The sequence below is a fragment of the Onychostruthus taczanowskii genome, unplaced genomic scaffold (assembly GCF_017590055.1).
Source record: "Onychostruthus taczanowskii isolate IOZ18803 unplaced genomic scaffold, ASM1759005v1 scaffold8, whole genome shotgun sequence".
NCBI lineage: Eukaryota > Metazoa > Chordata > Aves > Passeriformes > Passeridae > Onychostruthus > Onychostruthus taczanowskii.
The window spans coordinates 13,532,746-13,549,971 of NW_024505892.1; the positions used below are offsets into that span (position 1 = coordinate 13,532,746).

Sequence of the window (17,226 nt, forward strand, 5' to 3'; positions counted from 1 at the left end):
TTTTTGTGGGTTTTTTGGCTGTCCTTACTGTTTTGAATGTTGATCTTAGTTTAGAATCACAAATGTTTTACAACTTCTTTAGCATACTAAATTTCTTCAAACATTCTGATCACAGTGACAAAATAGCAGTATGTGCCATAGTTCTTTATCTATTTCCTGTAAAATAAATTAAAAAAAATTGATAATTTGAAATAAGGGAATTTAGTTTAGTTTTGTCTCAACATGCAAGAAAAGCTGAGTAGAAGCTGAAGGACTAGATCAAAAAAGCACCAATTACTTAATTTTTTAAAAAATATATTTATTGTTTGCCTTTAATTGGCAGTGCTCCTGCCAATTAACGGCAATTCCTCTTCCCTGCTCAACCCCTACCCTACAATTTCTGTGCTGAACATTTAAACCAGAGGCCAGTTTGGGTCCATGTGTTGTTTAAAATATGCTGCAAGTGACCTGCTAAATGGAACAACAGAATCAGCATAAAATGCAGAGACCGTATTAGGGCTGGAAGAAGGAAAGTGCGCAGAGGTTATCAATAAATACTCAAATCAAAGTGAGCTTACTCTATAGATGTTTTTTTTCACAGTGAACTAACGGTGTTTTTTAGCTCCAGTCCTCTTCTCATCACAGGGTAATAATCCCAGTTTGTGCTGTTCCTGTTTTCTCCTTTTCTTTCTTCTAACTCCCATAGCACAGCTTTTTCAATCCAGCATTCACTGCACATGTTCCAGTCATGAGGTTACAAAGCTGACATTGCAGTCTCAGCAGAGGTTATCTCTTTAAAATTCCCTAAAATTCCCCTTTGGCACATCCAGTTTGGCAGCTGGGCTTCTGTAGTAAACTGATGGAGCCACCCCCTCCCCTTATGTCCTTTATAAAAATAGAAATCTATTAAACCTCTGGCCAGAAGGGCAGATGGGTAAGTACTCCCTCCAAAGCAGACAGTGCTGCTTCCTAAGCTTTTCTCCGTAGTTTTATACTATCCAAAAATATTTTTTTATACTTCAGAGCCAATTAAGTAATGAAAATACCTGGTTTTAAAATTAAAAAGTCTGTTGTCCAGGATGTGTGAACTCTGTGCTCTCAAAGGTATATACAGCTTCTGAGAAATATTGACCTATTGTTTGAAGTATTTCAAATAGTTATGCAACTACAAAATCAGAAGCTTAGTTTAATCATAGAAGCTCGTGCCTGAACAACACTGTAGCCACTAAAGTACAACTGGTACTCAGAGGAAGATTTGCCAAACCAAACAGGAGGTTAAAATACCTAACTACCAATATAGATAAGTGATCATTGCTCTATTAATATTCAAGAACAATCTAAATGGGCATTACTCACTTGCACCTTACTTTCATGCTAAGAATGTCCCTGAAATGCATTGTATGTTTTTGATTCCTGCAAGGAAGGGAGAGAGAATTGTGTGTATATCCCTCTCTCTGTATCACTACTTTCCTTTGGATGTCACTCTAGGTGAGAGCAGCAGTGAATCATTTTCTGCTTAAAGAGGATTAAATTTTATGGCAAAATTTCAGTGTCTTGAGTTTGAGGATATGTGAAAAGCCTGTGTGTCCTCCCTGAAAGTCAAGGAGAGGCTTCTTTTGTAGCTTCACTTGGTAGTGCAGCAGCTTTCCCATTGCACCTCTCCCTTAGCAGCGCTCTGCATGGAGAGCTGGAAGTTGTTACTTTGCACATGGGGTGCTTTTTTGGAAAGTGAGAATTATGAATTTTGATTCATGAGATGAGGAGAGCCACGGAAAACAAAAACCAAACAATCTGCAGTTCCAACAGCAGCCAAAGCCAACCCAGCTGGTACCTGCAGTGCCACTTCCCTCTAGTCACTGCTGGGCTCATCTGACCACGCTGAAGTGTTTTGATGTCCTGAGGCAGCAGAAGGCTGCCCATTGTCTTTCTGCTATTTGAGTGCGGCAGAACCCTTGGTAGAGAGTCAGGGAGAACTGACAGGTTGGGTGAAGTAGTGGGGCTTCTGTGGCAGCCGACAGATCGGCTCGCAGCTGTAGACCAGTTGTCTTGGTGCTTTTGCCCCTGGAGCATTATCCAAAATGTGATCAACCCACACTGTGTCTTTCATGGTGCCTGCTATCAGGAGACCTCTTCTTTCCACAGCTCCTCAGCGTGCAGAGATGGACACTGGGCAGCTGTGAGACAGGAACCCACACAGTGCATTGGATGAGTAGCTTGGGTGCATGTCTGCGTGGCATGTTTTTTCTAGAACAGTTTTGAATGGCACCTTCCTGAAAAAGTGTGGTTTTTCCATCACACTTGGAATAACTTGGCATTCTGTTGGCCCCACTAAAGAACTGCAACAACAGCTGGAATTTTGTCTCACTCTGCCTGGTACCTGTGATCACTCTTTGAGCTCACAAATAGGCTCATCTTATCTCTTTGCTGATGGTCAGCAAACAGTGCCTGCATGCTCCGGACACCTGATGCTAAATCCCATATGAGTTGCACAGAGCATTGCATTTCTCAGTGTAAGTTACTGTGTCTTGGTTTTACTGAGGAAAACCTTTGCTAACATGGCCTCATGACCACCTTTAAGTCAGCCTGAAGCCCTTTTCTTAGTATGTTTTTAATGTAATGAATTATCTACCTTCTTCTTAAGCTGTTTTTACCACTCCTGATTTCCTCACTTATTATTTATTAAGGACTTGGTATGTGTTTGTCATGTGAAACAAGTTTGTCTTCTTCTCTTGTGTTTGCTGGGACATCATCACACTTACCCTCTGCCATGAACACCACTAGTAGTTTTCATAAACTATAACATGAAGGATATGGCAACTTTATCACCAATCTGTGTGAAAGAATGTAATGCATCGTGTGAGCACCTGTAACCCATTTCAGTGAAAAGTCAGATGGGCTAACATAGATTTCCCTTCTTCACCACATGTGCAGAGAAATTTATTTATGTAACAAAAAACTGTTGACAGTCACCTCCTGCACTCCCTTTTTGAACAAACTGCTTTTAAAAGTATTTTATAAGAAGTGAGAAGGCAGAGGATGAATGTTCACCAAGCGTGTGTGTGGAGCTGCTGTTGGCTTGGGGCTGAAGTGAGGAAGGTGTAGGGTCCTCACTTTTCTGTTGCAAACATTCTTAGTCAGCTTTCCTTAATCACCTTTTCAAACAATCTGGAGGCTGGGCCTTTTGTGCTCACCTGGGACATATTACACAAAAGCAAAACGAACTATTCAGTTTCCTGCTTGTCTGTTAGTTGTGACAAAATGCACTGCACCAGATAGGTGCCACCATTCTTTACAGCCAGAGAGAGTATCCTGGAGGAAAAAACCCCAAACTGATTGCTTTCTGTGTTTGTAGCTGAAAGATGTCTCCATAATGCAGCTGTCTTGTCAAAAGACACTCCTCAAGACTTTACAGTTTGGAGGTATTGAATGTTCCTGATGGATCCTTTAAAGTGTTTCAAAGTGCATAATTGGGGCACTTGAGCATAAAACTACAATTATACACTTGTGTGTTAATTTTGTGTACAGATAGATATTACTTCAGTCTGGACATAAATGAGAAGGAAGCATTTTCCTGTGAGTGTAAGAATCTGTTTTGTGAATGTTTAAACAAAATAGGTGGTCAGGATAATAGCTCAAAACAACCAGACCTGGGGAAAGGGGGGCTTGAGCTTTCCAGAAAGGAAGGCGCTATGCTTGGATATACTGGAGATGCTTGGATGCTTTGAAAGACCAGTAGGTATGATGAATCTTAACATATGGAGCACAATATTTGAGTTAAATTTAGTTGCGATATTAATTTTTTTAAAATTCTAGTAATTTTGTAGAATGAGTGTATAATTTGGTGGTTGATTCTTCATGGGTTTTTAAGTTGGCTATTTTCAATTAAGCAAAACAGGTAATTTTTGATAAATGATGGTTGGACTTTAAAGGTTGTCATTTGTTTTTCTGTTCCTTTTTGAGTATAATGTTACATGAATTGGATTAACTGTATCCAGATACTTAAATTTAGCAGATGTTTCTAAAACTTACTTGTGGTAGCTGATATGAGGAATAATTTACAATAATAATCTTATTTTAAATATAATAAAACTGTAATTATTTTAAAAATTATGATGTGCTATATGGTTTCAGCTATGAATTTATAAGATAGATGTCTTTGATGTTTCTGTCAGGGTTCTTTTGATGTTTTTCAGTGCTAAGTAATAGGTCAAATTAAATAATAGAAATGGAATAAATCAAATATCTGAATTCTGCGTCTACAAGGAATGATTTGAAAGTTTTCTTTTAAAAATACTTGCAGGAATATTTGAAATCACAGTTGTTATGTAAGTACTCCTATTTAAGCGGCTGACTTGGTTTTTATCTATTCCCAGTAGGAAGAAGGAAAGAAAAGCCATCACAGAAAAGATTTACATCTTCCCTTTTTAAAAAATTTGTTTTGGTTGGTTGGTTTTGTTTTTCTTGGTGGTGCACTTTGGTCAAATTCATCTAAAGAAGAAGGGTTTCTGATAGGAGTAGCTCTGTATTTCTTGTTTTTCTAAGCCAGCATAAGTACCCTCAAAAGAATATTGAGGAACTGTGCCACAGGAATGGGATCCTGATCTTAGGCAGTTAATGCTATGCTGCAGGATAATAAATTATCCTAGATGGGTAGAGATATAATCAAATTTTCTTACCGCTAGTTTAGCTAGTCCTTTTCTTTGCCTCAGGATTCCTTGCTGTGGGGAATTTTCAGTGTCCAGATGAAAAGTATGATTTTGATCCTGCTATAATAGAAGAAACTAGAAGAATTTGGACTGTAGAAATGACTAGATTTTTCACAGCTATTGCTGAACCTCAATGATGGATATGGGAGGTCATCCCTTTTTCTTTGTGTGTTGACCAACCTCCTGTGCAGTGGACACTACTTGGGGATTTGCATCCATAATGTGAACACAAAGAGCTGTAAATCTGTTCTGTCATTGCAAGTTTTTCTTGATTGAAAGGGTGATATCCCGTAACACAGCGAAGGACCAGAACAGAAGATGACTTGGTGGTCTGCTGTTTGTGGGCATTAACTCAAAAGTATTGACCTTGTCAAAGGTGTCTGGGCCAAAACCAGAGAGCTTCTCTCTTAAAGACCAGAAATATGGTGCACCCCTTTGCAGATAATTTTGTACTAAGGCACTACTAAACTGAAGTATAGAGGCATACAATGGTCTGGGTCAGAAGGGACCTTAAAGATAATCAAATTCAAACCACCCTGCCATGGGCAGGGACTCTTTCCACTAGACCAGGTTGCTCAAAGCCCCATTTAACACTTCCAGGGATGTGGAAGCATATCTTCCACAACTTCCCTGGGCAACCTGTTCCAGTGCTTCACCATGCTCACAGTAAAGAATTCCTTCCTAGTACCTAATCTAAACTGGCCTTCTTTCAGTCTGAAGCCATGCCCTGTTGTCCTGTCTCTACATGCCATTGTACAAAAGCCCTCTGCAGCTCTTTTAGAGTTCCTTTGCATACTGGCAGGCTGCTGTTCAGCTTCCCTGAAGCCCTCTCTTCTCCAAGCTGAACGGTGCCAGCTTTCTTACCCTTGCTCACAGCACAGGTGCATGAGCCCCTTAATTATCCTTGTTGCCCTTTTTGTTGAACTGTCTGCAGTATGTCCATGTCTCTCTTGTACTGGGCAGACCCTTTTTGTTGAACTGTCTCCAGTATGTCCATGTCTCTCTTGTACTGGGCAGCCCAGAGCTGGACACAGTCCTCCAGAGTAGAGCAGAAGCCCCTGTCTGGACCTGGTGTCAGTACTTTGTCTAATGCAGCCCAGGATACCATTAGCTCTCTTTGTGGGAAGGGCACATTGCTGGCTCATGTTCAACTCGGTGTCCACCAGCACTTTCAGGTCCTTCTCTGCCAAGGTGTTTTCCAGCTGGGTGGCCTCCACCATATATTGGTGCCTGGAGTGTTCCTCCACAGATGCAGGATAGCAATAAAGGAAGAAAAGCAGCCATCAGGGAAAGAGGGTGTGCACTGTAAGGGTCTGTGAAGCCCTGTGTGGAACTGGAGAAGCTTAGATGGAAAGAAGAGAAAGGCTTAGCTTGCTTAAGAGTGCATGGAGTTGCTCCCTGTGGAAGGTCTTTTATATTCTTCTCCTGCTGTTTCAAGAGATACGGTGAAGAGCTCTGAATGATCTCAAATGATTTAGTTCTGAAAGCCATTGAGTTTAGGAATGGTAAAGACAGTATTCATCAAGATTGATATCTTTGGAGGAGAACATGAATTAATTAAAAGCACCCTTTTCTCTTGAAAGACTGGAAGAAAGAAAGAAAACTCAAGGGTGTGCAAGATGCCAGGGAAGCAATGATAAACAGGGTGTGTGCACATTCTGCCTTTTCTCACTACTCAGATTAAAAAATACTTGCAATTTTTCCTCCTACCAAGACTATGTGCCAGAAGAAATGTAGAGTGGAAGCTATTTTACTGCGGGATTCTTCAGTCTCCAGTAGTTAAGTGTCAGGGGTCTCTCTGTATATATGGGCATAAAACTGGAGGATTACTCTTGCAGCTAGATCACCTGCTATTCAAACTCAACCCATACCTCTCATTTGTGTTCCCTGCTTTAGAAGGTTTTAATGGCATTGCAGAATTTGTCTGAAGAAATATGTTTCTCCGTATTTTTTAACCATATTTTATTTTAATCGCCATTTAAGAAATAGTGGTCAAAATTGTTACAAATTTCCTGGAAAATACATGGCAACTAGAGGATTTGGGGATCATAGATTTATTCCATTCATGGTTGCTCAAGAAGTGCCCTGTAATAAATTATTTGTTACATGATTAAAAATCAGTTAAATATAAGCTTTTGCATTTTTCTGTAATGGCTGGCATTTCATAGGTGAATTTCATGCTACTCACACAGCAAGAGATGGGGTTTCCTACAAGTTTTTTACTGAAGCCGCAATCATCAGAATCACCAGAGATGAGGTTGTGACAGTTGTGATGTACTTTCCCTTATGTTGGTTTGTAAAGTGGAAATCTATTCCTTAAGCAGATTACATGATCCCTTTTAATTATTTTGATCACCTTTTCTAAAAAAAGAAAGGCAGAGTATAACAATAGCTATCTTACCTGACTCATCACTTGAGAGTGTGTGTGTATGTGTGTGTGTGTGTGTGTAGGCACTATGATTTCTCTCTACTTGTAATGCAGTGTATCAAAATAGCACTTCCATAAACAACTCTGTTGCAAATTTTTAGTCCTTATAGTGTTGGTCGAAGAGCATAGATATAGCAATGTGGAAATCTCTTACTGGAGATTATCATACATTCATCCCTTAACTTGCAGAATGGACCAAATGTTGAATTAGTTCAAGCTGTAATGCACTGTGCAAATCAACACTATTGTAGGAAAAATTTCTTCCTTTTGTTTCTGGACTCAGCTGTTTACCTCTCCCTTGAAACTAATTTTAGCTCATCTGAAACATTCAAATTTTTTATTTTTGTTTGTTTGTTGTTTTTAGGGGAAGGTGGGATTTGGGGGGTGGTTTTGATATTGGCATAGATTTAGCATTTACAGCAGAGGTAGTTTTCATCAATTTCTGACAGGGGAATCAAAGTGTTCTTTTTTGGAAGGAGAGATATTGCTTTTCTGTATAAATGATTGACTGTTTTGTGGCAGTAGTCTTTATTTATTTGGCTCTCATCATGAAGAATAGCAAACTTATTCAAAATCTCAGTACATCAAAAATATGTCAATACATAAAACATAAGTACTATTCCATACTACAGTCTATGCAAAAAACTATGTTAATAAGATGTGAAGGTTGCACAGCTAAGAAGTCAGAAAACATAAATGATAAGATTCTAGCAGCCACAGTAACTAAGCCACATTTCACATCCTCTCTATTTTATGAAATGCCTTTGACAACATAAATCAGAAAGAGAAGGTGTTATATATGTGTAACATGGCTCAGTTAATGTTGCTTTTGGAACTTTAACATCTGTATTTTCTGACTGGAGAGTTCCATAATCATATAAACTTAGTAGATTTTTTACACTTTTTTTTTTTTGGTAGGTTGCTTTGGAGCTTTTTTAGGAGAGGAAAATTGCCTGTATTAATAATTGGTTAGTTCACGTTGCTTTGATTTAAGCTAGAGTAAAAGGCAGTACGTAGAGAGCACCTTATGACAGGTACATATGTGATGCCATATATGTTGCACTGACAAGTGGTGTAATTGTGCTGCCTTTTCTTGGGGAAAGGGGATTACAGGCATGTGTGTGAGTCCTCTCCTTTCTGTAGTGCTGTGTAGGACTGCATTGCAGACTGCAGTGTCTTGTGAAGATGGTTGAGCTACCTTTTTTAATGAATGGCTTGTGTACAAGAAGCAGTCTGGCTACAAGAGCGTGGATCTCCCTTTGACCTAATTCACCCTTCTGTGGAGCACGGCAAATTAGCTGAGCACAGCTTTTGGTGTAGGCTCCTGCCAGTATCTGAGCTAGTTTGCAGATCTGTGTGCTGCACTGCAGTCTTCAACATAGGCATGCATTTAATGACTCTGCAAAATCCACTACCTTGCAAGTTCTGGAATGGGGATTATAGTGACACAGAAACATGCTTTTTATGCTTTTGCTTCCTTGCTCTGGGTCACAGGGTGGACCAGTATCAGGCCTAGTGTTAATATTTTAAAGGCTCTTAATAAGATGTTGAAGTTCATACTTCAGTGTAAAGGCAAGCAGTGTAGAAAAGAGAGTAACACAGGTGAACATTGTGACCAATGTATTGTCAAAAGGTCAAAGCTAAGTGATAAGAAGTAATAGAATTTATAGAATGTATGAATAAAATACCGTAGCATCAGGATTTCAGATCTACCTCTGATTAATAACCTTGACATTAACACCCAGCTTTCTACTTGGTTTCCTTTTAGATTTTTTTCTTTTTTGTCATTCAGTGAGAAGGATTTTTAGCTTTCATTAAAGCTGTGTGCACAAGCATGCTGGGGTTGAACATGTTGATTTGAGACAGGAGACCATGCTGCCCTAACTGTGACAGAATATTCTACTGAACATGTGCCAGAGGATTTCCTTATGCTGTATAAGCATATTATATTTTTCTTCTTTCTCTAATTCAGCTAAACATACAGAGGAAGACCTGGGCTTCTGTGAATTTGAAAGTCCTTGATGTGAACCAGACCTTTTTTTTAAGTGTGTGAAAGTCAAGGAGTTAGTTTCCTATTACAGCTTTCTGTTGGAAAATATGGAGAAGTGCATGGTTTGAATGTTTGGAGGAAAATACTTAGGGTTTGGCAGAGGTCTGATTTTGGAAATCTAAAACTGAAGCAGAAGTTGTTTGAGGAATCACAAGTGTTTTATTTGAAGGTTTGTTAGGAACTGAGTGACATCTTCCTTTATAGTTATAACTGAATTGATGACTGTAAAATTAATTAGAATTAAGTATTGTAACCTTTACTGTTAACTGAAGGAATGCGCTGTTTTACTCCTAGTGTAAAGTATCAGGTGGTAGGGTTTTATTTTTCTGAGAATGCCCCTCACTGTACATTTTTAAATTCTAATTTCTATGTAATTACAGTGTTGCAGGTGCTAAGAAATTGGAATGTTACTGATGATTACATTACTCAGGATGGTACTTGGTTCACAATATTCTATCTCACTGTTCCTTGGCAAAGTTGGCCACTCTGCCACTGTAGAACCAGGTAGTGCCATCCTTTCTTCTGAGTGGCACCCCTGCCCCTGAAGTTTTTCTTCTCTCTGTAAGCCAGGCTTAATGCTGATCAGGCCAGACAGACCTGTTTTCCCCCAGATTTTTGTATCATGACACTGTGGTCCACAGCTGCCAGATTGCGTTATTGCCTTCTACCAGTATCATCCAGGGTAATGGATATCCAATATCATGCCTCACTTTTTGGGCACCCAGTAGATTTCAGGGAGAAGCAAGGATGTAGCCAGGACTCTTCCACTCTTCCCTTAGTGAGCATGTTATGGAGTCTGATGTGTTCGGGTGGATCCCAGAGTGACTTCACAGAGCTTTTTGTGATAGGGGCTATGTAAAGCTTCTTCCATTAGTGACTGGATTTAGCCATCAGGATGGTGTAAAAGGGCAGTAGCTGCATATTGCTAGTGTTATTAGTGTACCTATGCTAACACACTAATTTTGTTACATTTTAATTTTAAAAATTATTATAATGACTCTAATGATCCTTCTTTGACATCAGTCATGGATTGCACATACAAAAATTGCTTAAAACTTCCATTTCTATCAGGGTATTACCTGGGAAAAGAATGCTTGCCACCAGATCTCTTATTCAAACAAGAATTAAAGATAACAGGCTAAGTTATAGGTTTAATTGGATTTGCCCCATCTCTTCATTTTGGCTACCAGTTTCGTTCCTTCTGTTCTCATCCTTTCTCTGCTTGTGTTCATAATGGTGTAATCAGTTATGGTCAGTCATACTTCTCCCAGAATAATGCTGTTTATACTGTGCAAGTCAGATAGTAGTCCAAAGTAATTATTACAGTTTCTGTGCTTGCCTAGAAGTAGATTCAGACTCAGGTCTGTTCTCTCTTCAGCTGTCCCCAGAACGTCTGCACTAACACAGGCATGATGGAATTTGCCAAATTCTCATCTCCTGCATTGTGTGGCCACAACAAATACGAGTGTAAGGGAGAAGGGGAGGGAGGGTTTACTTTATGAAGAAAGAAGATGCTGGGGTCATTCACTCCAAGCATTGTAAGTAATTGGCTTTAGATTTGTTTTGTTCTGGGGAGATTTTAATTAACCTTTTTTTTTTTTTTTTGTATGCTGTTTAATAAACATTTGTCCATAAGCAGTATCTTGTGATCCCCGTCAGTAAAGCAGGTGGATTAATTTGCATGTTGTTATTTGTTATTTATTTAAATAGCCACAGCCATTATATGGAGTGTTCTGCTAAAGCAGTGGTGATGAGTCTCTGCACTGAAGACAGCAGCATCCAAACATACATGTAGCATTATGATTGTTGTATTTTAGGTGGCAGTGTTTGGTTGTTTTTTTAAAACAGTTTGAATTGGAAGGATATGGAGGAAAATTCTAACATAAGTAACTGATATATAAGATCAGAAGAAGAGCCTGGTACCCATTCTTAAACCAGTGTCTGAAAGCAGATTGCTTGGGGAAATATTTAAGAAAATTGAGGAGTCTTAGAGCTTTGGCAGTCAAGATGTTATTGCCTCTGCAGGCTGCTTACATTTGTTACCAAGTATCTTGCAGACCAAAATTTCCTTGTCTTCTCTGGGGACTCAGACATCTTTTGCGAAGAGGTGAGAATGTAGTCATGGCTCTGTCGGGGCAGATCAAGGGTTCATGCAGCCCTGTGTATCTTGCCTCCAGTGGAGGCTTTAATAGGATGCCTGGAGGAGAGTTAGAACAAAGCAAGCACGTGGTACTTCCCCCAGTACTCTTCAAGCCTCCAGCTATTTTCACTTCAGGGACTTCCTGAGCCAGATGTGGCTCTATAAATTTGGTAACCCTCAGAGGATGTCTCTTTTGTGAACTTGTCCAGTCTTTGCTCGAGCCCACATAAACTTTCAGCTTTCAAAGCCTCAATTTGGCAAAGAGTTCTAAACATCTGCTACCTCTGTGACTAGAGAACCTGTTTCCCTCTTGTTCTGAAGTTTGCTTCTGCTATTGAATGCATCCTAATTGTTGTTGGACAAGATGCTTTTATAGCTTTCCACCATGTTCCTACTTCCTAGTGTCTTTTCCATCCTCAAAAAGTTACAGATGCTTTTTATGGAAACTGTTCTGTACCTATGATGATTCTTGTTGCATTTCCCTGAACCTTTTTGTCTGACCCTTCCTAGTAAGTTCAAGAAGTCAGTAGAGAGGGATTTTCTTTTGCTGTGTTGATGTTTCCTAAATCTCATCTTCATTCTTACCGGTCCTGATTTATCCAGAACAATCATTGGTGTTACGTAGTCTTAAATTACTCAAATCTCTGACTTTTCTTTTTAAGCCATACTGCAATTCTCACCTACCAAGGCAGCTCCAATTTAGAGGCTGTATATGGTCATTAGTAATTCAGCTTTTTGAATTTGATTAGGCCTCTGGAGTGATACTTTATGGTCCCAAGCCACTTCTGACTGTTCATTTGTCACTTTATTCCATGAAAAGTCCCATCAGATTCAGAGACATTTATCAAGTTCCTCACAAAGGACTCCAGCATGGGAACACCCCAAGATTTTTCCACAATGCACACTAGAGCCAACGATTTTGTTAAGTTTCTCTGTGATGGCGTTGTGCTCTCTTTATCTCCTCTTATACCTTCATCATCATTTGTCACTTCAGACTCTGGCAGACCTCCCGCTTCTGATGTGTTTGAAGAAATGAATCATTACTCATTTGATTCCCTTTTCTAGCTGTTCCAACAGTTCTTTCTGGCCTGTCTTATTACATTTGAAGTGCCAGAGTTTACAGTCTTTTCTGTTTTCCTCATTTGGACCTGGCGCTGGCTTATTGAAGGGGATGCCTTTTTGCCTGTAGAAAGCTGCAGTGAGCCTTGCTGGTGTCCCTTTGCTCTTATCAAATATTTCTGAATGGGTGGTGAATATTGTTTCTGTGCTTTCCATGTGGTTATTGTTAAACAGCTTTGATGCTGCCAGTCAGATTTTATTTCTCATAGCTGTCTGAGATTCCTTTTAACAGGCTTTCTCATTTCTGCGTAGTTACACTTTTTGAAGTTAAGCATGACAGTAGTAGATTCCTTGGGTTTGATTGTTCCTGCAGGGATGCTCAATTTAACTCCTTTATGGTCACTGATGCACAGTGGTTCTGCAGCTGCAGGATGCAGTAGATTCTTGCTGCTCTGGACAGAGCCAAAGGCAGTGGCTCCTCATGCAGGTACCTTAACCAGCAGTTCCATGGAACAACCTTTGAGAGTTATCTGATACTTTGGTCTCAGCTTTGTAGTCTGCTTACTCAGTCTGTCTGGGGGGAGTTGAAATCTCCCCCTAATCAATCTTGCAGCATGCCTTTTGCTGATCTTGCTAGTGTGCTGCTGTCAGCATTGTTGTAGCCTGGCTATGCATGGTGGTTCCAGCACTCAATCTTCTTTATCTGACCAAGCTCCAGACCCCTGCTGCTTGGCGAGGTGGAGTTTTGTTTTGATTAGCTTTTAAATGCTATGTAGCATATAATGTTACTTTGTTATTAGCTGTCTTCTCCCTGAATTTGTATTTTAGGATGATGCCTACTAGTCACCCCACAATTATTTTCCTTTCTACCGAATTTCTTATATGACCACTGTTAGTGCTTTTGCTTGCAATTTGATGTTCCAGTGATCCAGTCCACCCCTCTTTCTGTAGAAGTCCATGTATTGTTAGAATTTCTTATTGCCACTCTACTCACTCTGCAGTCACTGCATGTCCATTCTTCATTCTTTGATTCTTCTCAGCATCTTCATTTGATGTCCCAGAATCTCCATGTCTTCATTTGACATAGCAATACCACACTTTTTAACCACGTGTTCTTCTAATCCCCTTTTCATTTTAAAATTTCATTTTCTTGCATTTTATGTACCAGTGACCTGGCTCCTATGTTCAGGTGAACTCCAGCTCTCCTGTGCAAGTATCTTTATTCCAGAAATATTCTGGTTGCTCATGTGTCTGATCATTTCTTTGTTACCATCTGGTCAATTGGGCATTCAAGTTCTCTCCTTTTTTTCTTTTTTTTTTTTTTTTCCTCTCTAGCAGCCCATATTTTGCTGTCTGGATATCTTTCCTTTTCTTCCCAGTGTAACTGGAACCCAGATGGACCACAACATAGGTGTCTCCTCGGTATTTCATAGGAACCAGTCCAGGCTCTGTGACCTTTGCAGATGATGGGCAAACCACCATGTGGTCTTCTGTCAGATCCCAGACTCCAGCTGTCTGTTTGCCTGATGATATTCCAACACACCCTTTCTAGTTTGCATTATAAAGGCTTCATTTATACATCATCGGGGAGAGGGTATTTGTCAGAAAGGGTTGCTCTGGTCACAGAAACGTTCAAGTGCCTGTGAAATGATGGGAAAGGAAATGGAAGTGAAGGCAAAGAGAGCAAGTGCAGGAGTGGGGTTACAGTGCTGACCTTAGGAGTAACCAAGAGGTAGGACTGCCAATTTCTGGCAGAAGTAATAGGAGCAGATCAAGTTGTGATAATAAAAATAGCCTAAGCAGATGTTTAAATTTAACGTTGTATTGTTGTTGTTATTATTATTATTAATATTATTATTATTATTATTTTTACTACCTAGCAAATACTGTTGAATGAATGTAGTGAATTAACTTAAAGTAGAACAGGTATGTGTTTGCTTGTTGAATAAACAGATTTATCATTGTATCAGAAACTCAGTGGGAACGGTTCAGAGATCAAAGCATTTTGGATGTGCTCAGGTATTTGAGACTTTTGCTTAGGGCAGGGATGTGCAGGACCAACGGGAGGTCCATTCTAGAATGGAGAAATCATGTGCTGCATCTGAAATGATAATTAAATTCCAGAGTTTGGGGAAAAGCATAGGTACCTAAAATCAAGGAAATCTGGGCACGATATCAGGAGTCCATTGAAAGTGTGCTCTTTCAAATACTTCAAGAAAATGTCGGTGTCTATTGATGCAAAGCTTACAGACTAAATCAATGCAGAAAATTTCTCTGACACTGTAATTGATTTGGTTTTGGTTCTAACCAAATTAGATTCTCAGTGTGTGCAGGTTCTCAGTACATTATACATGTTCCAAGTGGTGTGTAACACATTATTTTGTTTTGTTGTTACTTTTTAAAAAGTATATCTTAGTAGGGGAGAGAAGAGTAAGAGAGACTGAACTCGACAAAACCAAAGTCCTGCCAAGACTTCTGTGTAAGGCTTAAATACAAACAATAAAAACTGAGGACTGTGGGCAAAACATTAAGTAAAAATTAGCACCTGATTGCTAAAAAAAAAAAAAAAAGGACAAAAGGCAGGCATTTCTCTTTCAACGTCTGTTGAGAGCTGTGCCTTTTTTCCACAATTCAGCTTTTGGGTCAGCACATCAGAATGATTCCTCTGTTGATTTGCCTCACTAGTGTGCCCATGGAGAACAAATATTTCAAATAACTGCTTCTGTGTTTTAAGGGTGGGCATTACAGAGCTGTGATGGTCAGAAGCATAGCATTTTCCCTAGAAGCTCTTCCAGAAAAGACTAACTATACAGAGCACTTGGGCTTACTCCTCCTGCTAAGGCAAGAGGATCTAAGGGCTCCCATTGACTGCTGAGGGCTCAGACCACTGGGTCAGGTGTGTAGCTGAGGATATCACTTCTGCTGAGGTTGCCATACGGGTGGCACACAGCTTGGGTTTATGTCCTTCTGCTTCCACTCATGAATTTGCTTTGCTTGGCTCTTCCCACAGATCCCACCTCAGTACGGTCAGCAAGGTGTGAGTGGCTACTGCCAGCAGGGCCAGCAGCCGTACTACAACCAGCAGCCGCAGCCCCAGCACCTGCCGCCCCAGGCACAGTACCTGTCGCAGGCCCAGCAGAGGTACCAGGCTCAGCAGGTAAGCACTGTCCTCCACTACTGACAGGCACCCTGCGGCTGGAAGCGTAAAAGGAACCCGTGTGCACTGAACAAAACTCACCCCTCACCTTTTCCAGAGAACAGTGTTAATTAAATAACAATCATTAAATAACAAATTAAGCAAAGTTAAATAAACATGGAACCAGACCACATCTTTTTGAACGATCTTCAGGATATATGCACAAATACATCTGCTCACATTGTCAGACTTTATTTCATACCGCCTTTTTAGGGTAAAGCCAGTATATATGTCCCAGCATCTGTGCTTTTAGAAACAGGTAACAGTTTCTTGATGAGATGTCAGTGGATGTTGGAGCTTTTCCTCACTTTTGTTTTGTTGTTTCCTCACAAGACAGACATTGTTGATAATTCCTGCATCCAGTGTGGTCACTGCTGTTTTGGGTTTTTTGTGGAGGAGTTCAAGGCATTTTGGAGTTGCTTTGTCAAGGGAACATCTTAAAAGATATTTTAAATGGATATTACAGCTGTTAATTTGAATGTTGTCAGTTTGCACAATCCATTATCCATTGCTGGTTTTGAATTGTGCTCTTTATATTAAGCGTTAAAATTAATTTCAAGTGATTCTGTTTTTAACCAAGATCAGAAGTGATAATGTATGGGTCTGGTTCCCAGAGCTGGAGAAACACTTGGATTTTAGATACTGAACAAAATGGATGTGCATAGCTGAAGCAGCTGAACATGTAGGCTCAGTTCTGTCTGCAGTCTCAGCTCTGTAAATCATGGAGAGGTGATCTGGAAATGGAAGGATGAAACTAAAGCATACTCACCATCCTGGGAAATCTAACAAAAGTGAGTTGCTCAAGACTGGATATTAGTGGAAGCATCAGCACTTGCTGCAAGTCACTGGGGAATTCTGTCAGGCATGGTTGATTAACATTTTGCGATTATGCTGGTGCAACGTAGAAATCTTAGCTTGAAATAAAAATAGTACATAAAATAAACTAACAAAAGATGCTGGAAGTGGCAATGATACTGGAGACTCCCCTCCTTTGACTTTAAAATAAAGCTATGATAATTTCACTGTGTAATTACATGTTAATTTTTCTTCATCTACATTTTAAAATTCCATTGAGAATTAACTTTTTTCATTAAAATGCTGGATGGTTTATGAAATAGAATTCTTAATTGTATCTATGATATTCTTGTAAATGTCACCACGTTCTGTCTTTTGGATTATATGTAACTGCAACTTTAAAGATTGCAGTTGTGTCTTTAAATTTAATTTTCTTCCTTTTTTACTTAGCCATTAAATGCTTGATTTCTCTGTGACTTGAAAATACTGTTCATAAGCATCTTGGTGAAGTCTCAGGAGATAAAGACCTAGTAATATGGCCTGTAAAATAGAAGAAACACAGCTGCTGTAATGTCTACATATCACAGTGTATGAAATTGAAATGGTTTTTTTGCTGCCTTGGACACCTTGTCATGTTTTAAACATACTGTCAGTTGAAGGGATTGAATATTTTGGTTTAAAAAATACACAAAACATTTCAACTTTATAGGCCTTAAGAGTAACAAGGTACTGATTTATCTGTTGATAGGTGTTCCAATTACATCATTTGCTATCATAGCTGGGAAAGAGAAGGTTTGTGCAGTGAAGTGAGAGGGATCATAGAAGGATGAAAGTAAAATTAGAGTAAAGCCTTCCATATATTTTGAATTTCTG

General features: G+C 39.5%; 1 protein-coding gene across 6 annotated transcripts in view; it reads left to right on the forward strand.

Moving 5' to 3' along the window:
* The window catches only part of ARID1B (AT-rich interaction domain 1B), a 326,090-nt gene that overhangs the window by 66,073 nt on the left and 242,791 nt on the right, over positions 1-17,226 (forward strand). For all 6 annotated transcript variants that reach the window (XM_041423655.1, XM_041423657.1, XM_041423654.1 and 3 more), the window contains exon 4: positions 15,373-15,519. In XM_041423655.1, the coding sequence (XP_041279589.1) occupies positions 15,373-15,519 (147 nt within the window). The remainder of the gene's footprint in view (positions 1-15,372; positions 15,520-17,226) is intronic.